Below are 26,047 nucleotides of genomic sequence, written 5' to 3' on the forward strand. Positions count from 1 at the left end.
TCTACCTTTGATCCCCTGATGAGGACTGGCTCATGGACCTCTGGTTTCGTCCTCTTGAAGTCAATGATCAACTCCCTGGTCTTCCTGACATTTAGTGAGAGGTTGTTGTTGTGGCATCATCAGCCAGATTTTCATGCTCCTTCCTGTATGCTGATATGTCACCACCTCTGATTCAGCCAATGACAGTGCTGTCATCAGAAAACTTTAATATGGCATCAGAGCTATGCTTAGCCACACAGTCAAAAGTGTAAAGTGAGACAAACAGAGAGCTAAGCATCCAACCTTGTGGTGCACCTCTACTGATGGAGATGCTGGTGCCAATCTGAACTGGGGAGGAAATCGAAAATCTAATTGCGCAAGGAGGTATTCATGCCAAGGTCTTGAAGCTTTTTGATTCGTTTTGAGGGGATAATAGTATTGAAAGCCAAGCTGTGGTCGAAAAGAGCATCCTGATGTATGTATCTGCTGTCCAGATATTCCAGGGTTGAGTGAAAAAACAATGAAATCTGCTGTGGAACCGTTGTGGTGGTAGGCAAACAGGAGCAGATCCATGTCGCTTCTCAGGGAAGAGTTGATATATTTCACCATCAACCTCTCAAAACATTTCATCACTTGCTGAGTTCCTCCAGCATTTTGTGCGTATTGCTGATTTACATTCTGGGTGTCTGCTAGCTGTGAAGGTGTTGCAAGAATGAAAACCACCAAGTGTTTGCACATTAATTGGGAAGAACAATTTGTAATCATATTGAGGCAGCAAAGGCACAAGACAGAGCAGATGCTGAAATCCGGAGCAACACAATTCTGCTATAAGAACTCAGGGGTCCAGCAGCATCTGTAGAGGGAAATAGGCAGTGTCATCTCAGGGGCAGACTTTTCACCCAAACCAGTAGAAAAGTAAAGGCTGATTTGTGCGTACGGGCTACACCATTGTGAGCATTTATACTTGTGCGTCGGTGTGTCTGCGTCGCTCTGCAATTCACCGCCAAAATGCCAACTGGCGGTGGGGTTTCTATGCCACTGTTTTGAGATTCTTCCTGCACTTCAAACAATGGCGATTGAAACTGAGCGCATCATGTTGGAGTTGGAGCTAATAAATGTTGAACAAGTTTCTTTTATTTAAATTACTGCAATGCAGAAAAGAGAGAAGACGTCGGAGGAGATGGTGAGTACAACCATTCAACGGATTTTGGAAATGCAATGCTACCAAGCCGACCAAACACAGTTGTTGCGGTCTGCGTTGCTGCGATGCGTAGTTAAATTTTAGGAGAGGTGTGCGTTAGGCTACGGCGTAGGGTTCGGCATAGGATACGTGGCTATGCCGTACATTTGACGCAGAAGTATAAATTGGGCTTTAGGTCACCATGTCTGCATTCTGGAGGATGCCATTGTTTGGTTTACTGATTTTCTACTTAGAATTTGACCTTAAGCTAGAGATGTGCCCAAAAGCAGTCCTGATGCAGGGCCTTGACCCAAAACGTCGATATTTCCCCCATTCAAAGACTGCTGGACAGGGCGAGTTCCTCCAGCAAAGTATACAGATTCCAGCACCTCAAGTTCTTGTGTCTCCAGGTCCCCGAGAGAAGCTGGAACTCCCTTACAGAAGTACAGGTGACCCCCTCAGTAACTTGAGGCGATCTCTCCGCTCCTTTCACCCTCCCTCGCATTCTCACACCAGCTGCGCTCCCTCACCTCTGAACCACCACGTGATGCATCAGGCGGGGTGACGGTGGCCGCGCCGCCCGTCTCCGTGTACTGGTTCGCGTTTCGGATTCTTCCCGGGGACCGACATCGTTTCGATCGGAAGGGTCAGCGGCCGAAATTCATTTCTCCCGCCGCCGGAGGGGCGAGGGGAAATCGAGAACCCCTCAGCGGGCGGTACGGCGCCGGTTGTGCGCTGTCGGAGCAGTCGGGTGTGGTGAAGTCATGTTCCGGGTGGCCTGGGGAGTCGGACGGATCTGCGCTGGGACTCGCTGCTGACGAGATGACCGTGGCCGTCTTCTTCGGCTGCACTTTCGTTGCCTTCGGTCCCGCTTTGGCCCTGTTCGTCTTCACCATCGCCAAAGACCCGCTGCGAGTGATTGTCCTGATCGCGGGGTAAGCCGGCTCCCGGCCGCACGCCGGCGCAGCGAGCTCTTTGTTTGTGCCTGCCAACCCCCGTGTTGGTGAAAGGGGGAGAAAACGCGCTGACACCGAGCATTTAACAACCTTTGCTGGGGTGCGGAGTTACTTTGTCCGCACCACTGTCAGTGTTCGCCGTTGTGTGCCTTAAGATAAAGGAAAACTGAATGTTTGAACGCAAACGTTCACGTCTTCCTTCATTTCCCCAATAGTTTGTGTGTATGTGTTTCCTGCTTCATAACTCGGTCCCACCCGCCTCTTCCCATTCTCAGGTCTTTGGAATTTCATAGAGCCATAGTTTACGAGCGTGAAGGAGGCTGTTCTGCCCATCGCATTCTTACTGATATACGCAACCCATTCGCACTTTCACAATCCGAAAAATTGAAACTCATTGCTAATATGAGAAGTGGTGATGCTGTCACCAAAATTGGACAATACACGAAAGTACAAAGAAAGCTGGAACCCTAAAATTAGAAAAGAAAACGCAGAATTCCACTCGATCACATGCTCTTTTTCTCCATTGTTCGTTGAAAACAGTTACTTTTTTTTGGCAAGGAAACTTATTGCTTTCTGGTCGTATACCATTTCTATTCCATGTCGGCCTCTTACTGACCTGTTTTTATACTTGTTTTATTTTAATCAAGTTTGATTATTTGGGTTGTTCGGATTCATGACATACATTTTCTATGATGGGAAAGAATTCTGAAATTCAGCCACAGGCAGTTGTGGGGGCCACACCTTCTATGTATATTTAAGGCAGAGGTTGATAGATTGTTGATTGGTCTGGGCATGAAGGAATTTGGAAAGAAGGTAGGGGATTGGGGCTGAGAGGAAAATTGGATCAGAGATGATGAAATGACGGAGCAGGCTCAATGGGCCAAATGGTCTAATTCTGCACCTATGTCTTATGGTATTATAGTCTTAAAATTTAAAAAGGAGGTGAACATGTCTAGTACATGGATGTTGCTGGATCAAGTGCTGGTGTGTGAGGAAACCTGAGAGGTTCAGGAGTCGGTGGAAGAACGCTTGGACCCGGTTGGGGGGCGGGGCGGTCACAAAGTTTAGAATATTTTTGCTGAAGGGTAATGAATAATTTAAAATAGTATTTCAAAATTGGTAAATTTAGTGGGATAATTGGAGATTTAGCTGAGTGAAATGAGAACACTGGAAAAATTTGACAGTGGAACACATTTTTTAAGGAGCTGGCTGTTGATTTAGGTGCAGGTTGTGTACATTTTTACAGGATGGAAGGATATCAGAAACAAAAGTAGGACTCATTAGGTAACAAAGATCAGAATCAGCTTTAATATCACTGGCATGTGTCTTGAAATTTGTTTTATGGTAGCAGTATAGTACAATACATAATCAAAAACTACAAATTACAGCAAATAAATAAATCATTAAGTTAGTAAGTAGTGCAAAAAGAGAGCAAAAAAAGAATATGATGAGGCAAAGAATGATGCAGATCAGGTGAAGTCTTCCAGTGCAAATTGGGGCAAATACAATAAATTGAGGGAGAAAATAAAAGAGAAATTCAAAGAAAATAGAGATGGTAAAAAGAGACTATGGGAATAAAATGACAGTTCATATCAAGGAACCCTAAGCTACTTTACTAGCATTTGAACAGTAAGTGTGCAGGAATATATGGGACAATACATAAGAACATAAGAAACAGGAGCAGGAGTAGGCCATCTGGCTCGTCGAGCCTGCTCCGCCATTCAATAAGATCATGGCTGATCTGGCCATGGACTCGTCTCCACCCACCTGCCTTTTCCCCATAGCCCTTAATTCCCATACTATGCAAAAATCTATCCAACCTTGTCTTAAGTATATTTACTGAGGTAGCCTCCACTGCTTCACTGGGCAGAGAATTCCACAGATTCACCACTCTGTGTGAAAAGAAATTCCTCCTCATCTCTGTCCTAAATCTACTCCTCTGAATTTTGAGGCTATGTCCCCTAGTTCTGGTCTCACCTACCAGTGGAAATAACTTTCCTGCCTGTATCTTATCTATCCCTTTCATAATTTTGTAATTTCATACCTATTGAGAATAAAGAATTTGATGTATTTGTGGAAGATAGGGTAAGCACTTATTGAGCACTTCGCATCTTTTATTAACAGTGAAGAAAATACTGACAAGGGGATTTAAAGTGCTAACATGAGGAACTGAATCCTGCTTAACCATCAACCTAATTTACTTGGTTTACAAAAAAACCACAACTGTCATGCGGTGTTACAGTCACGATAGAATATTCTCAACCATGTATCATAGCTATCATAAGTCGTTAAAAAGTCATTGATCTGAACAGTCAACTTTACACAATTATCATTCATTGTGATCAGCTTTTACAGGTTTTTAAACTTTTGTCAAATTGTCCTTCTTGAGTGTTATGTGTGTTGTTTTCTGATATATGTGATGTTTATGATGCTCTGTGTTATTGATTTATAGAAATGAACGTTATCTGATAGAAACATAGGATAGAAAACCTACAACACAATACAGGCCCTTGGGCCCACAATGCTATGCTGAACATGTACTTACTTTAGAAATTACCTAGGGTTACCCATTGCCCTCTATATTTTTAAGCTCCATGTACCTGTCCCGGAGTCTCTTAAAAGACCCTATCGTATCCACCTCCACCACTGCCGCCGACAGCTCATTCGACGCACTCACCGCTCTGCATTAAAAACTTAACCCTGACATCTCCTCTGTAGCTACTTCCAAGCACCTTAAAACTGTGCCCTCTCGTGTTAGCCATTTCAGCCCTGGGAAAAAGCCTCTGACTATCCACACGATCAATGCCTTTCATCATCTTATACACCTCGTTCAGGTCACCTCTCATCCTCCGTCGCTCCATGGGGAAAAGACTAAGTTCAATCAGCCTGTTTTCATAAGGCATGCTCCCCAATCCAGGCAACATCCTTGTAAATCTCCTCTGCATCCTTTCTATGGTTTCCACATCCTTCCTGTAGTGAAGTGACCATATCTGATCTAATCTTAGAGGAAAATATTTGTATTCTTTGGCTGATGGTCAGGTGGAAAAACTAGATTGTGAGTATTAATTAGTCCTTATTTTAGAATCAGAATCAGATTTACTATCACTGACATATGATGTGAAATGTGTTGTTTTGTAGCAATAGCACAATGTAAAGCAAAAAATGACTATAAATGATAAAAATAGAATTATATAGTGCAGAAAGAAAGGTAGTGTTCATGGACCGTTCAGAAATCTAATCATGGCAGAGGGGAAACATTGAGTGGGTTTTCAGACACCTGTCCCTCCTCCCTGATGGTAATAATGAGAAGAGGGCATGTAACGGATGGCACGGGTCCTTAATGATGGGTTCTGCCTTCATAAGCACTACCACTTGAAGATGCCTTCGGTGGGGAGGGTTGTGCCCAGGGAGCTGGCTAGCCATAGCCTTCTGCAGCCTCTTGCGATCCTGTCCATTGGAGCCAATAGGCTATGATGCAGCCAGTCAGAATGTTCTCCACTGTACATATATAGAAATTTGTAAGTCTTTGATGACACATGAAATCTCCTCAAAGTCTTAACAAAGTAGCACAAATGAGAGAAGTTGCAGATGCTGGAAATCCAAAGCAACACACACAAAATGCTGGAGGAATTCAACAGGCCAGGCAGCATCAACGGAAAAGAGTAAACAGTCGATGTTTCAGGCTGAATGAAGTAGAGCCTTCTTCGTGATTACATCAATGTGTTGGGCCCAGGACAGATCCTCTGAGATGTTGACACCCAGGAACTTGAAACTGCACTCCCTTTCCACTGCTGACCCCTCAATGAGGACTGGTGTGTGTACTCTCTCCTAACTTCCCCTCCCTGAAGTCTACAATCAGTTCCTTGGTCTTACTAGTATTATGTGCAAGTTGTTGTATCACCACTCAACCAGCTGACCTACCTTGCTCCTGTGTCTTCTCATCATCATCTGAGATTTTACCAGCAACACTGATGTCATCTGCGCATTTATAGATAGCAATTGAGCTGTGCTTAGCCACACAGTAATAAGTATAAGCAGTGGACCAAGCACATACCTGTGAGGTGCTCCTTTATTGATAGTGAGGAGGGGATGCTTTTACTGTTCCACACTGACTGTGGCCCCCAGTAAGAAATTCGAGGACCTAGTATAGAAGCCCAGGATTTGAAGCTTGGATATTAATGGTGATGAACCCTGAGCTGTTATCAATAAACAGTAGCTTGATGTATGTCCTGCAGTTATCTATGTAGTTACTATAGCGTAGGTAGAATTGTAACTGCTTTCTTTTTTTAACATGAAGGGGAGGCTACAAGTGAATTTGGATGGAGAACTCTGGAGAAAAAAAAACTTCTTTTTATCTCTGTAGTTTTAATAATTTTCAAACATCATGTTGTCATCTCTTTGGACAGTCTTTTACCCTTTCATGTGACTTCCACATGTGATTCTACACACTCATTTTGTGTGTTTGTAGTCAGCAGTAAAAAAGTTAGTAATTGAGTAGTCAGGTTACAAAAATACACAAAGAAATAAAATGTCAACTGTAATTTTGATCTATTATAGTTCTCACAGTGAAGAATAAGCACTATTTCCTAAATAATTGATATATATTTGCATTTGGTTTTAAAAAAATTTCACTGTTTGAATAATTATATAGAAGAAAGATAACTTAATACTGAATTTTAACAAATAGAAGCATAAGCAATCATTGAAGAATTAAAAACTGATAATTTCATTTCTTTGCTCAAGGAAAAATTGCATTTACATTTCTGATTTGACATTTCTGTGAATGAATTAGGAAATGATCATTAAAAGGTGAATGAGATCACCGAGGGTTAAAAGATCTGCTATCCATTGGTGTAGTTTATATTAATCAAGGTGATGCCAGTTTAATGGATGCATAGTTGAGAGTGGACCTAATTCGAACGAAGTGAGGAGGATAATAATCGGAGGTTTCAATATGGTGAAATGGGTAGTTTAGTGCAGTCAGCTGTGAAGTAAAGGACTTGAAAAGTCTATTACAAAAAGTTTGTTACAGACATTAAGTATAGAGATTACTTAGGGTAATAAAAAAGATATTGAATATAGAAACAATGAGATTAGTCTGACCCTTCTAAATTATTGATTAAGCTTCAGTGCTCACTGTTGTGGATAATTCTGTGTTATATGTCAGGAAGAATTTGAAGGACAGGAGATGTATCAAGTACACTATGGGTTAAAAAACCAAATATATTAGACAATGGAAAAGAGAAGATTAAGGTGTGTATAAGATGATTAGAAAATTACAGTTTGTAGTTAAAGAAAAATTATTCACCCAGGAAGTATTGCGACTGAGGATCTCATAACCACAGAATATGAGAATATGAATGCTGGAAGTACGTTCATACTGAAGAATTTCAACTCTTGGGAGGCAAGGGATTGTCCTCCTTTATGGGTGGGGATTGTTCTGCATTGTGGGGATCCCTTTGGATATTCAGGCCCTTGCCTTGGAGAGGTCAGCAGACTCTTGTGAATTCTATTCTCGCATGCATTAATTTATTCTTGTAAGTGCAGTTGTAGAATACACCTTGTGGTGCTACTTGGACACATCTTCAGTGATGAACCCGGGGTCACAGGATGTTTTGGGTCTTTAATTATCGGACACCCTTGCCCAGTCGACCCAGCCCTGACTTGTGTCCAAGTGGTGCACTAATCCAAGGATCCCCCCTCCGGATCCACAGCCACCGCGAGGCCTTTTCAGCAGCCTTCAGAATATTCTTGGTGGCTGTTCTGCACTGCAGTCCTCTAACCCATAGAACATAGAATAGTACAGCAAAAGTACAGGCCCTTCAGCCCACAATGTTGTGCCGACCCTCAAACCCTGCCTCTCATATAAGCCCCCACCTTAAATTCCTCCATATACCTGTCTAGTAGTCTCTTAAACTTCACTAGTGTATCTGCCTCCACCACTGACTCAGGCAGTGCATTCCATGCACCAACCACTCTCTGAGTAAAAAACCTTCCTCTAATATCCCCCTTGAACTTCCCACCCCTTACCTTAAAGCCATGTCCTCTTGTATTGAGCAGTGGTGCCCTGGGGAAGAGGCGCTGGCTGTCCACTCTACCTGTTTCTCTTAATATCTTGTACATCTCTATCATGTCTCCTCTCATCCTCCTTCTCTCCAAAGAGTAAAGCCCTAGCTCCCTTAATCTCTGATCATAATCCATATTCTCTAAACCAGGCAGCATCCTGGTAAATCTCCTCTGTACCCTTTGCAATGCTTCCACATCCTTCCTATAGTGAGGCGACCAGAACTGGACACAATACTCCAAGTGTGGCCTAACCGGAGTTTTATAGAGCTGCATCATTACATCGTGACTCTTAATCTCTACCCCTCGACTTATGAAAGCTAACACCCCATAAGCTTTCTTAACTACCCTATCCACCTGTGAGGCAACTTTTAGGGATCTGTGGACATGTACCCCCAGATCCCTCTGCTCCTCCACACTACCAAGTATCCTGCCATTTACTTTGTACTCTACCTTGGAGTTTGTCCTTCCAAAGTGTACCACCTCACACTTCTCCAGGTTGAACTCCATCTGCCACTTCTCAGCCCACTTCTGCATCCTATCAATGTCTCTCTGCAATCTTTGACAATCCTCTACACTGTCTACAACACCACGAACCTTTGTGTCGTCTGCAAACTTGCCAACCCACTGTTCTATCCCCACATCCAGGTCGTTAATAAAAATCACGAAAAGTAGAGGTCCCAGAACAGATCCTTGTGGGACACCACTAGTCACAATCTTCCAATCTGAATGTACTCCCTCCACCATGACCCTCTGCCTTCTGCAGGCAAGCCAATTCTAAATCCTTGGAACTAATCAGGTGCTAATCAATATTAGGGAAGTTAAAGTCACCCATGATAACAACCCTATTATTTTTGTACCTTTCCAAAATCTGCCTCCCAATCTGCTCCTCGGTATCTCTGCTGCTACCAGGGGGCCTATAGAATACCCCCAATAGAGTAACTGCTCCCTTCCTGTTCCTGACTTCCACCCATACTGACCCAAAAGAGGATCCTACTGCATTACCCACCCTTTCTGTGGCTGTAATATTATCCCTGACCAGTAATGCCACCCCCTCCCCTTTTTCCGTCCTCTCTATCCCTTTGAAAGTACTGAAATCCAGGAATATTGAGAATCCATTCCTGCCCTGGTGTCAGCCAAGTCTCTGTAATGGCCACTACATCATAATTCCGTGTATGTAGCCAAGCTATCAGTTCATCACCTTTGTTCTTGAACTCCAAGGAGTTTTAGAGTCCGTTGTAATGAATAGCCAGCAAAACCCTGGCACCCAACTTCGACTGGCTCACAGCGAGCTCTCTGGCCATTGCTCCAGCATTCTGCAACAAGATCTGTGTATTTAGCCCTCTTGCACTTGTCGGCCTCTTCAATCCGGTCTTCCCAGGGGACAGTAAGTTCTAGCAGGACCACTTGCTTTGTAGACTCCGATATTAACACCGTGTCCGGGCAGAGCGGAGTGGCTGCAATGTTCTCTGGGAACTTGAGCTGCCCCCCGTAGGTCGACTTGGAGCTGCCAGTCTCGTGCAGTGGCAAGAAGCCCTCCTGAGGTGCTAGGCCGATGTTGAGCCTTCTCCCCCGCTCTTATAAAGGTGATGGACTGTTTGGGAGCGTGCTGGTTTTTGCTGTGCTGATTGCATCCGCCATAGACCTTAGGACTTGGTTGTGGTGCCAGTGGTATCGCCCTTCCCCAAAGTTTTATTTTCCCAAAGCTGCCATTGTGGGAGCAGGTATTGGCATTGCACAGCTGGTGGCTAATGGGACTTGGCAGCTTCTCTGCTATTGCTCTGCTGCTGTGATCCTGCTTCAGGTCAGAGTGGCTGCTGTGGATACAATGCCATCAGCCAGTTTCGTTGCTTTTAGCTGTTGATCAGGGTCTGTGTTGCTCACACTGTCGTTAGCACAGCTGAGACCTTGTGAGGTAATCTGATCAAAGACCCAAGGCCTCACTAACGTGATTGTGTGTAACAGCAGCAACTTGTATGTTTCACTGCTTGTGCATACAGATGCAAATATTCCAAACCTTGAGGATAGTTGGTGTGGTTATTTGCCTAACCAGGCTTCAATACTGAACTCTCACTTGTGAAGGAGGATGAAGTTGTGGCAGTTTCTTACTACTAATATCTGGCAGGAAGTACAGAAGCCTTAGGTCCCACACCACCAGGTTCAGGAACAATTATTACCCTACAACCATCAGGCTCCTGAACCAGTGTGGATTACTTCAATCAGCACTACTCTGAACTGATTCTGCCACTTACAGACTCACTTTCAAAGACTCTTTGCAACTCATTTTCTCATGTTTTTTAATTTGCAGTTTGTCTTTTGCTTGTGCGAAGGGAAGGGCGAGGAATTCATTGGGGGTTCGATGTTTCTATCATTCATTCTATATGGCTCCTTGTTTCATGGATGTCTGTGAAGAGTACTAGTTCCAGGTTGTATACACCATATATTCTCTGATATTAAATGAACCTGTGACCTTTTGCACATTGGTTGTTTGTCAGTCTTGGTTTATGTGTAGGTTATCATAAAATTCTATTGTATTTCTTTTTCCTGGAATTGCCTTCAAGAAAGTGAATCCTGCAGGTAGTGTATGATATCTCAAAGTTCAGCACTTACATGCTAAGTATTGCTCCACCCCTTCCCTCACACACCAGCATTTTATACTGGCCATCTCCCAGCTTTCTTTCCAATCCTCCGGAAGGGTTTTGACCTGAAATGTTGACACTCCACTTCCCTCCACAGCTGCAGCCTGACCTGCTGTGCTCCGCCACCACCTTTGTATGTCGTTGGATAAGTCTGAGTTAGATTTTCAGAATGTTTATATCTAAGCATTTAAACATTTTGTTTAGTTTTAAAGCATTGAACAGTATTTGAATGTTTCCAAAAGTCATAATGGCTTATGTAGCTATCAGAACTTTTCTCAGCAAGTATAGGGTTTTCCTTGTTCCCACATTGCAATATGCTTTGCTGAAGATTCTACCAACTCATAGGGCCTGCAACAAAACAGCCCATGCAACTTTGCTCGGAGTTGAATGCTGGTTACGGAGGAGGAGCATTCAAGGGGGACTCATACGCTGCCGAACTGGACAATATTTTGTCTTCACAATCATCACTTCCTTCTCTGCCACTATTACTTAACTGTAGAGTGACCAGCTCTTGAGGTATTCTATCTACATAGCTCTCAGCCTTACAGGTGCAATCGTGATGCCAGCATAAAGCATCAAGCTTGAACTCATCCCGCCAAAGGGACCTTTTGCAAATATGGTTGTCATGGATACTATCCAACTTCTGAAACAGGTTGTGTGTATGATGTGCCCTTCCATAACTTATCAATTTAGTAGAGCTTTGTCTTCACGTGATTTTTTTTGTTTTTAATCTTTAGTAGAGTCATTAATTAGTTTCTGTATCACTTGTAATAACCTTTATTAGCTTTTTAAAAACACTAAAACAGCATTTTAAAACCTACTTAAAATGACTCAAATCTACTTCCCAGTCTGTATTAATTCTTATGCAATCCAAATGACCACATAAACTCTCTTTTTAGTTTGCATTACATTCAAGTTTTTTGCATGCAACATTTTCTTTTGAAAAATCACAGAAAAAAATGTACTGAAACAATGTTAGCCATCGTTGGGGGCTGGTGCTTGCATCACACGAAGAAGTGACACCAGCCCTGTCTTTGACATCAACATTGACAGACAGAGCAGACTTTATTTTTCACTGGGGTAAAATATTGGCTCTGTTGATCTTTGGCTTTTAGAAATGATGAACGTTTTCTTTGGAACAAGTGTGTTTGCTATTGAATAAATTAAGTATAGATTTGCTTCCATGGAAACTGCCATGGAGTTCGGGTGATTACATTCGGTAGTCATAGGAATTGCATATGGCATTCTTTGAAATGTTTCTGTACGCTGGTTCAATTAGCTTCTGAGTCTATTAACTTTCTAAAGTTCCTCTATAGTAACCAAAAATTTAAAGCTGACTGTGAAACCTGCCAGTATTGTAGTCAGGTGAAAGAATGAAATAAGCTTAACAAGGCTCATTGAGAAAAAATGTGGCATAGCCAGCTGTTTAATGCTTTACAAGGGAGATTATGGTTTTGAATTTTTCATTGTGATCCTCATCTGTTTGAGGAATAATTAATTAATCACCAAATAACTAACTGGTTGTGTTAATCCTGAACTAGATTAAGTACTGGACCTGGGTTGGCATGATTGATTCCATAAGACATAGGAGTAGACTTAGGTCATTTGGCCTGTCGAGTCTGCTCTACTGTTCAGTCATGGCTAATCCTTTTCTCCCCTCCTCAGCCCCATTCCCTAGCCTTCTTCCCGTAACCTTTGATGCCGTGTCCAATCAAGAACCTATCAAACTCTGTCTTAAATACACCCAACGACCTGGCCTCTGCAGCTGCCTGTGGTAATAAATTCGACAAATTCACCACCCTCTGGCTAAAGAAATTTCTCTGCATCTTTGTTTTAAATGGACGGCCCTCTATCCTGAGTCTGTACCCTCTTGTCCTAGACTCCCCCAGCATGGGAAACATCCTTTCTACTTCCACTGTGTTTAGGTCTTTCAAAATTGTAAGGTTTCAATGAGATCCCCCCCCCCACCTTCTAAATTCCAGTGAGTCCAGACCCAGAGCTATCATACATTCCTCATATGATAACCCTTTCATTCCCAGAATCATCCTTGAGAATCTCCTATGAAGCTTCTCCAATGCCAGCACATCTTTTCATAGATGAGGGGCCCAAAACTGTTCACAGTACTCCAGGTGAGGCCTCACCAGTGCCTTATAAAGTCTCAGCATCACTTTTCGGCTTTTGTGTTCTAGACCTCTTGAGATGAATGCTAACTTTGCATTTGCCTTGGTCACCACTGACTCTACCTGCAAGTTAACCTTTAAGTTGTTCTGCACAAGGACTCCCAAGTCCCTTTGCATCTCAGATTTTTGGATTTTCTCCCTGTTTAGAAAATAGTCTGCACATTCGTTTCTGCTACCAAATTGCATGACCATACAGTTTCCAACATTGTATTTCATTTGCCACTTTCTTGCCCATTCTCCTAATCTGATCAAATCCTTCTGCAGCTTACCTGCTTCCTTGACACTACCTGCCCCTGCACCAATCTTCGTATCATCTACAAACTTGGCAAAGAAGCCATCTATTCCATCATCTAAATCATTGATATACAGCATAAAAAGAAGTGGTCCCACCACAGACCCCTGCAGAACACCACTACTCATTGGCAGGCAACTAGAAAAGAATCCTTTTATTCCCACTTGCTGCCTCCTACCGATCAGCCAATGCTCTAACCATGCTAGGAACTTTCCTGTAGTAAAACTGGTAAAACTGACGCTTTATCAGAAAGTGCACCTTCAACCCAACCCAAACTTGACTCAGTTAGGCAGGTAGTTTCCCTTCTATAACATTTCTGTCAGCATTGTTCGTGTATGTAATTGGCTGGAATTTCATTATTATACATAAAAAAAAGTTTTGGGTAATGATTGCAAACTAATAGAGCAGAGAGGAGTCTGATTACTTGGTTTTGATTCATAAAACACAGTTCCTATGTCTGCTTTTAGATTCCTAAATTTAGAGCAAACCATTGATTTTAAAATGATGCAGACCTTGAAGGATTGTTCTAATTAGTGATCTTGTAGAATATTTAATGATGTAAATATAAATGATCAAAGACTACGGTTGTGCAGTGCAATGCTACATTTGCAGTAAAGCCATCAACTTCTTGGTGAAATTTGCTTAGGGAATATTACGCAATTACTTTTTCCTGATTCAGAGGCATGTGATAAATATACTGCTTGAACTATTCTAACGATTGCCAATGGGAAGGAAATGTTAGCAGTAAGATGGGTTTGTTCCTCTCATGTAATCAGGAGCATATCTTTATTTAATGTATTTAAATATCCAGAGATTTTAACTAATGTTTTTAAGTCAGATTAAATTATGCTTTTGCTGACATCATGGGTAACTATTAACAAGCCCATTCCTTTATCATCCATTTCTGCTATTTGATGATAAACATTCAATTAACAGAAGGAAAAACTGCAATTATCTTAACTTTATTTCAGTACAATGACAACATGCATTTATACAGTGACTTTAATATAACATGCCTGTTGTTTTGGGCCTTCATCAGATCAGAATTGATCCTGAAACACAGAGAAGTATTTGGGCAAGTGATCAAACTTAGGTGCTAAGTGATGTTTTTTTAATGTGGAGTACTTTGATAATAAATTTTAATTTTACATATGCGTTGCTATATACTACCTTGAGATTCTTTTTTTTTGTGGGTATTTACAGGAAAATAAAGAAATACAATAGAATTTATGAACAAAATTGATACATAAACAAAGACTGACAAACAACCAATGAGCAAAAGACAAACTGAGCAAATACTTAAAAAAAGACTGAAACAAAAAGATGTAAGGAGAGAAGTCCAGATTTTAGTGACCAGCTAACAGTGGAGAGATTAATTTGGATAACCAAAAGACCAAATTTAGAGGCGTTTTAGCATGGTTATTAGAAAAATAAGGAAGTGTGACCATGGGTGAATTTGAAAATAAAGAAGAATTTCTTGAGTTAATTGACCTACAGTGACCTATTGGGAACCACTGTAGGTCAACACTATGAGTGATTTCAGTAGAATTAAGAGTAGCAAAGATAATGTGTGCAAAAAGAAATAAATATGTTGCTCCCTTTTGGAGCCAAGATTGTCAAAGTAATTAAATTTCTGGCTGAAGGCTTTACTGTCATTGAAATGAAAACATCTTTCAATTAGATTTATCTTTGAAGTCCTGTATTAAATTATATTTCTGCCTTTCACATCATTTAAAAAAACATTAATTTTTATGTCAGAAGAACGTTGTACGAAGTCTCATCCCTGAAGAAGATGGCAGAGATTGTCATCGAAACATCGGTTATAATCAATACCTGTATCCAGCTGGAAGCCCGAGAAGAGTTTATTCGTGATATATGCTGGGAAAACACAAGATCCTTTTTCAAATGTGAAGAGTTTTGCATATGCAGCTGACCTCATGGGATGGGGAGTAGAGAGTCCCATAAACTGATTTCTTTATGCACTCAGTGTTCATGTTATTAGGTATCTTCTGTACCTAATAAAATGGCCACTGAGTGTATGTTCGTGGTCTTCTGCTGCTGTAGCCCAACCTCTTCAAGGTTCGACGTGTGTATCCAGAGATACCTTTCAGCACACCACTGTTTTGTAACACATGGTGGTTTGAGTTACTGTCACCTTTCTGTCAGTTTGAACCAGTCTGGCCGTTCTCCTCTGACCTCTCATTAACATTACATTCTAGATACAGAACTGCTCCTCACTGGTTGTATCTCTGGTTTTTTTTTTGCACCATTCTCTGTAAACTCCAGAGACTGTTGTATGTGAAAATCCCAGGAGATTAGCAGTTTCTGAGATACCTGAGCTACCCCATTTGGCACCAACAATCATTCCATGGTCGAAGTCACTTAGTTCACATTTCTTCCCCATTCTGCTATTGGTCTGAGCAACAGCTGAACCTCATGACCATGTCTGCATGATTTTATGCATTTGAGTTGCTGCCTCTTGATTGGCTGATTAGATATTTGCATTGATAAACAGGTGTACCGGATAAAGTGGCCACTGAGTGTATCTTGACTTCTTTCTGGTATTGTCCTGCAACATCCTATGTACACAGTCAGCATTACTGATATCCTCTATCCACAGTTGGCCCCAGTTGTCTCCATTTTACCCACTGTGGCTTTGTGACTTTGAGGATTGAGGGCCTCATTGCAGTCAGCGATTGATCATTGAAGTTTGAAGGCTGGCATTTGAGTGTAGTGCTGATGGAATGCTATGTTGTTAAAACACCAATTTTTCAAATGAAATTCTAAATGTTAAACCCAGGGTGCATCTGCTTCCTCTAATAAACAACACTTCAAAAAACTGGGGGAGCGGTGCAGTTATTTCTGGTATTTATTTTTCAGTTAAGGGCTAAAAAGGGTCATCTCTCTATCTGTCCACCTCGCACAACAGACAACATGGAACTACAGGCCGGTAGGCCTGACATCAGTAGTGGGGTAAATTACTGTAGGGAAATCCGAACGTCAGGATTTACCAGCATTTAAATAGGTAAAGACTGATGAGGGCCCATCAACACAGCTTTTTGCATGGGAGATTGTGCCTCAAAATCTTTGAAGTGCTAATCAAGAAGATTGATAAGGGCAGGGGAGTGAACATTGTATGGACCTCAGCATGGCCTTTGAGGTCCCGCATGGAAGACTAGTCTTTAAGTTTGTGGGATCCAGGGAGAGGTAACTAAGCACATACATGAGGAAATCTGCAGATAGCTTGTTGGTTAGGAGTTGAGGGCGTTGGACTGAAGGCTTGTGACTAGGGATGTGTCATGGGATCAGTGCTGGACCTATCATTGCTTATCATTTGTATAGACTAGATGAGAATGTTAAGGCATATGAATGGTAAAAGACATAAGTGTGAGGTATTGCATTTTGGGAAGTCAAACCAAGTTGGGGATTTCACAGTGAATGGCAGGGCCCTGGGGACTGTTGTGGACCTCAGGGTACAAGCACATTGTTGGCATTGGTGGAATTACACATAGACAGGAAGTTGAAGAAAGCGTTTGGCATTTTGACCTTTAGTTAGGGCATTGAGTATAGCAGTTAGCACATTAGGATGCAGTTACAAGAAACTGGTGAAGTGGTTCCTGGAGTTCCTGGAGTGTTGTGTACAGTTTTGGTTAACTTGTTATAGGACAAAACATCATGAAGCTGGAGATAACGACTATTTATTGTTACGTTGCCATTTACGGGAGCCTGCTCTATTCAAATGGGAGTTGTATCTCCCACTTTATAATCATGACTACACTTCAGAAGAGTAAGTCCTTCTATCGTTGTCATCAGCGTTTGAAAAGGAAGACACTGGTTACAATCTGAAATTGACAGAAGTCAGCGTTCAACCTGAAATGTTGCAAATTTGCCTACAATTTTACTCTATTGTCTCTACTCCTCTAGTTTTTTTAACCCACTCCCACTTTGAAGTCTTGATACTTTTGCTTATCACTGAAGTTCAGTGTAACCTCAGAGGAGAACTTCTCCACTTGATTAAGCACGACGTTACATTTTGGGCCCAACACCCAAGTTTATCAGTTTCAGAACTGAATTTTTTTTGTCAAACAGCTGGTGCTAATGATTGTGCTTTTCCCATTTCAAACTGCTCCAAACCCTTTCTGTTTCTTTACTTGTCCTTATTTCTATTCTCCTTTGTCTTGCATTGCAGCTTAATCTCACCTACTTTCTACGTTATCATAGGACCGGTTGGGCCAAATTGCCTGATTTCATTCCCTGTTACTGACTGACCTATTCTCTGAATTTGTGCACATGACCTGTTAATATTTCTAATTTTTTCCAAGTTTGATTAATTTGATCTGAGATGTTTCTCTTTCTGCAGAAATTACTCAAAACTACCTGATGCGATAGCATTTTTAGCATTTTCTATTTTTCAGATTCAAAGATTCAAAGTACATTATTATCCAAGTATGATACAGATTACAACTCAAAGGTTCATCCTCTTGCAGGCAGCCACAAAACAGAAACACCATGGAACCTGTTCAAGAAAACATCAAGCACCCAATGCGCGATAAAAACACCGGATTGCGCAAACAGCAAAAAGTGAGCGAGCAACACGTAGAATATCAAACATCGAACCAGGAGTCCTGTAGTATTCAGTTTAGTAATTTTGATAATTTGCATTATTTTATCTTGAAGTGCATAGAACATGGAACTACAATGTCCATGCAACTGTGATGACAGTCGAACAACTTTGCCGCACAAGATCCTTGTCTCACTCTTTCCTGCCTGTTTTGTGTGTGTCCAAATGCTTCTTAACCATTGCTATTTGTTCCATTTCCCATTGTAGTTTACACTTCTTTACGGAAGTTGCCTGTTGTGTTTCCAGCATTACAATTTGAAGTTGACTTTATTGTCATGTGCATAAGTACATGTATGCACAGGTCAGTGAAAACCTCACTTGCAGCAATTAAATCAATGCTTAAAGGGAACTTAATGGCTCTAAACAATTTTGAATTATTCTGAGGTTGTGAAAGATACAAATACAAATGATTTCAATAATTTAAAAGCCTACTTCAATAATCTAGATATTGTGAAGTGTTGCAATAGGGTACGGAAATGTTAATTTTCTTGTAGTTTCCCTTTCCTATGCTTGCTTCTATTTTTTATGTAGTCACCTACAGTATACTCATTTAATTGTTCAGTGAGTTTTCTAGCAACTACCACACAGCTGCATCTATATTTTTCTAGAAGCTTCTTAGTAGCGGGTGCCAAACCACTTGAATCTGGCTATTTTATAGGTTAATGGCTATCTCTGGAATTTTAATTATCGATTCTGAGTATAAGACAACCACAAATGCTTTTTCCCTGTATTTCTTTGTTCTTATAACACTTAAGAAAAATGTCTGTTAGCAACAAGTTTAATGCCTCATTCTTGATTTCTGAAGAACCTTGGCATCACACAAGCTGTTCCACCATTTCCTTGTCACCAGAAATCCATTCAGAAAACCAGATTTTTTTAGAAAGTAAAGACACTACAGGTCAAGCAGTATCCATACATAATTGGAGTTTCCACTTCTGATTTTGACCTAATTGAATGATTTTTGTGTTCCAGAGCATTTTTCTGGTTGCTTTCCTTGCTGTTGTCTTCGTTAGTGTGGTTTATTGCTGTAAAAGCTAGCAATGAGAAGGATGCCGGACTACAGAAATCCCTCATCATCTTTGGTGTGATGTTCTCTGTAATTCTGCAGGAAGTCTTCCGGTTTGCTTACTACAAGCTCTTGAGGTATGTCTGTTCTGAAAATTATTCTGCCCATAATCCTACATGCTGAACTGATAGTTTCATACTATTGTGTAAATATTTTAAGGGTGTTAAGGTATAAGCTTGATTTCTAGAACTTTCCTTATATTCAGAATCTATTTGTACTCACTTTTGAGGTTTGAGTTACCAGGCAAATCCTTTTGGCAAATTATAGTACACATCGTGACAATATACCCTTAGGAATAATGAGTCCTCCTGACGAATTGTCCTAAGGATATCATGCAATGCTTGCAATAAATTTGAAGATCCTGGAATAACAAAAAGAAATTGGTGCGATTTTGCTATCTGACACCATTTTGACAAAGGCTCTAATATAGCCCTCTCATAATTTGGGTCATTAATGGAATTGTGAACATGACGTTGTCAGGTATTTTTAACTCTGCTATCTGTCATCTAAATTTGAGCTCCTTGTTTATCCTTCTGTGATTATGAGAGTCTTAGACGTGTAATTAATCTCCACAGTCGTGTATTAATGAGCCGGACTATTTCGTAACAGCTCGTTTCCAGTCCATGTCGCAGGTCTACTCTTCTGTAGTGCATTATCTGATTGGGGATAAGAAAGCAGACTGTAGGACGTTAATCTGATGAATGTGGTGTGGGTGACAACGGATTGAGTACTAACAAATTACAATAAAAATTTAAATTAAGTTGTGCACTACTTTGATTAAAATTTTAGGAACAGCTTCTTCCCCTCTGCCATCAGATTTCTGAACAGACAGTGAACCAACCCATGAGCACTATTTCTGTCATCTCCAATGGGATCCCATCACCAAGCACATCTTCTCCCTCCCCTCCCCTCTTCTCTTTCTGCAACGATCACTTTCCCTGTGAGTCTCTTGTTTGGTTATCCTCACCATTCCCCTCCAGCCATTTATCCTTCCAACCACACTGAGTGCTACATCTCCTCCTTCATCTCCATTCAGGGCCCTAAACAGTCCTTCACGTGTGAATCCATCAGCATCATTTATTGCAAATATGAGAAAATCTGCAAATGCTGGAAATCCAAAGCAACACACACAAAATGCTTGAGAAAATCAGTAGATCAGGCAGCATCTATGGAAAAGAGTAAACAGTCTTCTCCTGAAAAAGGTTCTCAGCCTAAAATGTCAACTATTTACTCTTCTTCATTGATGCTGCCTGACCTGCTGAGTTCCTCCAGCATTTTGTGTGTGTTGCAGTGTCATTTATTGCATGCAGTACTCCCAGTGCAGCGTCCTCTGCTTTGGTGTGACCCAACACAAGTTAGGGGTTCATTTCACTGAGCTCCTTTGCTCTGTCTGTGGTAACAGCCAGGATTTCCCGATGGCCTACCATTTTAATTCCCCCTTCCCATACTGACTGGAAGTCTGTAATGTGGTGTATGGCAGGGGCTAGCGCTGGAACCTTTGTTTCTCATATATATAAATGACTTGGATGAGAATGTAGTGATATGATTAGTAAGCTTGCAGGTATCACAAAAATTGGTGCAGTTAGAGATAGTGAAGAACGTTGTCTAAAGATACCAGTGGGACATAGCAGTGCTGGAATGTTGGGTAGAGCAGTGGCAGATGGAACTTAGTCCAGACAGTTTTGAGGTTATGCACTTTGGAACATCAGATTCTGGTGTTAAGTGGCAGTGACCTCCAGTGCCTTGATGTGTAGAGGGACCTTGCAGTGCTAATCTAAGTCCTGAAAGTGGTGACATGTATGGTTTGTGTCAGGAAGAAGGCTTCTGCATAAGAACTATTATGGCAAGTTGCAGCTGTATAAAAATTAGTTTAGATTGCATTTGGTGTGTTGTGTACAGTTTTGGCCACCACATTGCCGGAAGAAAGTGGAACCAATAGAGGGAGCATGGAAGAGATTCACCAGAATGGTGCCGTGAATGGAGCCTGTTGTTATAAGGAGACATTGCAGAGACTGGCCTTATCTTTAATGGAGATTAGAAGGCTGATGGGTTTATAAAATTATGGAGGTATAGATGGATTAGATTCAGTCTTTTTCCCAGAGCAGGAGGGCACAGGTTTAAAGTGAAAGGGACAACATTTAAAGGAGATCTGGAGATAAGTTTTTCCACACGGATTGTGGTTATTTGGAAAGAGCTGCCAGAGGAGGTGATAGAGACGGATATAGTAACAATATTCAAAAGGAATTTGGGCAGGAATTTTGATAGAAAATGGTGTAGAGGGATACAGGCCTAATGCTGGCAAGTGGAACCAGAGCAAATAGGCATCATAGTCAATATGGGCAAGGGGGAAAGGGATGCCATGGGAGTCCAGGCCTGTGCTGTTTCCTCCTCCATGTGAACTTATATCTAATGGATCTTTTCAAAGAGTTAATTGTTTTTCTTCATCAGGATCATAATTTACTGATACAATGGGTGTATAAGGCTCATTACCTATTGTCTTGAAATCTATTATACAGTAAGACAGTTTGCTGCAGTGGTCATGGTACTTTTACCATTATTTATTATGCTGTGGGATTGAAGTTGAGGAACACCTTGGTGCTTGCTACGAATTCAGTATCTACAGCTGGGATGAAATTTGAACTTTGGCAGGATTTATTTTAGATTATGAAAACACGTAGTCCCCTTTTATTGTCATTTAGTAATGCATGCATTAAGAAATGATACATTATTTCCTCCGGTGTGATATCACAAAAACACAGGACAAACCAAGACTGAAAAAACTGACAAAAACCACATAATTATACATGTAGTTACAACAGTGCAACAATACCAGAACTTGATGAAGAAGTCCGTGAGCACAGTAAAGTTCAAAGTTTCTCAAATGTCCCACATCTCATGCAGACGGGAGAAGGAAGAAAAACTCTCCCTGCCATGCTGACCACAATCCGACTCTGAGTCATCCGAAAACTTCGAGCTCTGATCAGCTCTCCGACACCAAGTACTGAGCGCCATCATGTCCGAGCGATTCGACCTCTTTCTCGGTCGCCAAAAGCAGGCAAGGCTGGAGATTTTGAGGCCTACCCTCCGAAAGATTCCCGACCACACAGTAACGACAGCAGCGGACAGGCGTTTCAGAAATTTCTCCAGATGTTCCTGTGTGCTTTCACGTCTGTCTCCATCAAATCAGAAATTGTCCACGGCCCCTATTTAACAGATAGGACATCATTTTTCACCGGAGAGCTGCGCATGCGTGGTGCGCTGCCATCTTCTCCTCCCACCTAACGGAAAGTAACTAAGAATCTATCACAAGGCAAATTATACATTACTGCCCATTCAATTTTCCTGAATAATTAGAATATTTGTTGAGAACTGAGAAGTGTGTACTGTATGTGTATATTTGTTTTCCACAGATATTTACTAGAATTTTTTGAAACTTTACCAGTGCTATAGGACTATAGTTATAGAACATGGAACAGTACAGCACAGCTCAGGAACAAGCCCTTTGGCCCACATTGTTGTGCTGAACCAGCTAAAAAGCAAATCAGAAACACTCAAACACTAATTCCTCCTACCTATATAATATCCATATCCCTCCATCTTCCTCACATTCACGAACCTATCTGATGTATTTGCTTCTACTACCATACCAGGCAGTGCATTCCAGGCATCTATGACTCTCTGAGTAAAAAACTTAACCCTCACATCCCCCTCTCACCTTCAGTGCATGCCCTCTGATACTAGTCATTTCAACCCTGGGAAACAGATGCACCCTGTCTACTCTATCTTTGCCTTTCATAATCTTATAAACCTGTATCAGATCTCCCCTCAGCTTCTGCTGCTCCAGAGAAAACAAACCAAGATTATCCAGCCCCTCGTGATAGCACCTGGCCTCTAATCCAGACAGCATCCTGGTAAACCTCTTCTGCACTCTTTCCAAAGCCTCAACATCCTTCTTATAGTACGGCGACCAGAACTGTAAGCAATATGCCAGATGTGGCCTAACCAGAGTTTTATAAAGTTGCAACATAACTTCTTGACTTTTGAACTCAGTGGCATGACTATTAAAAGCAAGCATTCTATAAGCCTCCTTAACCACATCATTGACCTGTGTAGCCACTTTCAAGGAGCTGTGAACTTGGATCCCAGGATCTGTCTGCTCAGCAACACTGTTAAGGATCTTGCCCTTACAGTGTACTGTCTCCTTGCATTTGCCCTACCAAGGCGAAACACCTCACATTTATCAAGGTTAAACTCCATCTGCCATTTCTCTGTCCATATCTGCAACTGATCTATATGGCCCTGTATTCCTTGGCTGTCTTGTACACTGTACACAACTCTACCAATCTTGGTATCATCCACAAACTTACAAACACACCCATCTACATTTTATCTAAAGTGAAAGCAGTGGAAATTGCTCAATAGGGGGAAGCAATTCAAAAATCACCTGCAAAAATTTTGATTTATTAATAAGAAACTGGAATGCTGAGAGCTAATGAAGCATGATTTGACATTATAATCTGTAAATGTTTACTCGCCATCTATTGCAAGTCTCTTTTCTAATTCCTTCCGTGATTTTTCCTCTCAGGTCTCAGTCATTTTGTTATTTCAATGAATATTTCTCTCAGATATCCTGTTGAATGCCTTCTAACCTGCTTGCAGTGCTGGACTGCGCTCATTAAACAGTAATTTTACCCTCCTTTATGTTTGTTCCTTGTCCTTCTTTATTGTTTGACATACAGTAGTTACCAGAGTGGTTTGTCTGTCTTGTTTCGTGACTGTAGTTCATTTCTGTGTGACTTCTCATGTAACTTGTCCAGACTCGTCCAGCATACTTCTAGAACATGTTTCCTTCTTTCTTTTTGAGACTTAAAAGTACGCTGCTGTGCTCCTATTCAAGCACAAGATCATGTAAATGCTGATGATACTGTCTGCTTCATTTCAAAGCCATCCAGGCTGCCTGTTTAGAGTAAGTGTCCTTTGCTTCCTTGAGCAAAATGTCAGGTCGATAGAATTAAAACAGAATCCTTAATTAGTAAGATGATAGATGGAGAAAGAAGCAGTTAATATCTTGAGTCAGCAACCTGTCAAAAAGGTGGCACCATTATAGAGTCATAGCGTCATGTAAAATACAGTGCAGAAACAGGCTCTTTAGCCCATCTACTCCATGCCGAATCATTTAAGCTGCCTACTCCCATCGACCTGCACCTGAACCATAGCCCTCCATACCCCTGCCATCAATGTACTAACCCAAACTTCTGTTAAATGTACCGCATGCACCACTTGCGCTAGCAGCTTGTTCCACACACTCATGGCTCTCTTGAGTGAAGAAGTTTCTCCTCATGTTCCCTTTAAACTTTTCACTTTTCACCTTTCACCCTTAACCTTTGATGTTTAGTTGTAGTCTGACCCGACCTTAGTGGAAAAAGCCTGCCTGGATTTACCCTATCTATACCCTTCATAATTTTGTATACCTCTATTAAATCTCCCCTCAGTCTTCTACTTTCCAAGGAATAAAGTCCTAACCTATTTAATCTTCCTTATAGCTCAGGTTCTGCAGTACTTGCAACATCCTTGTAAATTTTCTCTGTACTCTTTCAACCTTATTTATATCTTTCCTGTAGGTAGGTGACCAAAACTGCACACGATACTCCAAAGTAGGCCTCATCAACGTTTTTACAACTTTAAACATGACATCCGTCTCCTGTACTCAGTACTTTGATTTATGAAGGCCATGTGCCAAAAACTTCCTTTTGACCCTATCTACCTGTGCTGCCACTTTCAACAAATTATGGACCTGTATTCCCAGATCCCTTTGCCCTACCACACTGCTTAGTGCCCAGTTGCACTTGTCTACATTAAATTCTATTTGCCATTTTTCAGCCCGTTTTTCCAGCTTGTCCAGATCCTGCTGTAAGTTTTGATAGTCTTCCTCACGGTCCACTGCACCCTTGATCTTGGTGTCATCCGCCCCGCAAGTTTGCTGATCCAGCTAACCACATTATCACCTAGATTGCTGATATACATAAAAAAAACAACAATGTTCTGATTGCAGAGATTTCAGATTAGATAGAGGGATGAAAAAGGAGGCCATATTAGTTAAAGAATTACAATTCTGAGAATGGCTGGTATGTATACTTGAACAATCATTAAATAAATTTATATGGGTTGAGCTAAAGAGCAAAAAAAAAGGCATTCACATTGTTGGGAAAGTACTGCAGTCCACTAAGAATCAGGAGAACAAATCTGTAATCAAATTTCTGATATTGATTAACTACCAAGGTGGTAATATGAGAGTAATCGAAATTTCCCACAGTTAACAGGTGCATTCACTGTGAAACGTGTGAATAGCACAGGTATACTAAATTGAATTCAGTAGAACTGGTACATAGCAAGCCTTATAAGAAAGTGGACAATTCTGAATTTAATATTAGAGAATAAAGCTGGGACAGCATTCTTCTGGTACTTTCATAACTTAGATAGGCTTGTATAAGTATGGACAAGGAAAAAAATAGTAAAAGTTGTGAACTGTCACGAGGCTAATTTTGCTAAACTGAGGCAAGATTCAGCAGAAATGGTCTGGAAACAGCTGTGGGAAGCGAGGAACTAGAGAAAAAGTGCTAGGTAAGCAAATAGTGCTTAGGGTTGACAGGAACCCTGAATCCGATGGCCAGCCTCCTAGAGCTATAAAGGAAGTGGCTGCAGAGAAAGAAGACGCTTTGTTAAGAAGGCCAGAGAGGATTGGAAAGCTGTAAATGTAACACCACTGCTTGACAAAGGAGGAAGATAGAAAGTGGGGGATGGGTGTCTATCAGAAACAATATTATCTGTCATTTATAAATTGGGGTCAAAAGAAGTCATGACGTCATACAATCTCTCACTTGCCAACTTCCTTCAACATGTTTGTTAGAATTCAAGCAATTATGTGCTGTCTGAAACAGGCTTTTTCTTCATCTCCTATCTTGCATACTTAATGCTTCCCTCTACTGCAGACTTCAATTTAAACACTTTACAGATCATACCACAGCCTCATTCCACACTATTCCAATGGACTGCTTTCTCCTTGTTCCCATC

General features: G+C 41.3%; 1 protein-coding gene across 2 annotated transcripts in view; it reads left to right on the forward strand.

Annotated features, from left to right (window-relative positions):
• The first annotated feature begins 1,703 nt into the window (after nucleotides 1–1,703).
• The window catches only part of LOC140194948 (gamma-secretase subunit Aph-1b-like), a 47,483-nt gene continuing 23,139 nt past the window's right edge, over nucleotides 1,704–26,047 (forward strand). Inside the window, exons 1-2 of one of the 2 annotated variants that reach the window (XM_072252398.1) lie at nucleotides 1,704–2,094; nucleotides 18,883–19,053. In XM_072252398.1, the coding sequence (XP_072108499.1) occupies nucleotides 1,982–2,094; nucleotides 18,883–19,053 (284 nt within the window). In that variant the 5' untranslated portion in view covers nucleotides 1,704–1,981. The remainder of the gene's footprint in view (nucleotides 2,095–18,882; nucleotides 19,054–26,047) is intronic. The other variant, XM_072252399.1, reaches the window with a different exon arrangement.

Source organism: Mobula birostris, chromosome 3 (assembly GCF_030028105.1).
Source record: "Mobula birostris isolate sMobBir1 chromosome 3, sMobBir1.hap1, whole genome shotgun sequence".
Lineage (NCBI taxonomy): Eukaryota > Metazoa > Chordata > Chondrichthyes > Myliobatiformes > Myliobatidae > Mobula > Mobula birostris.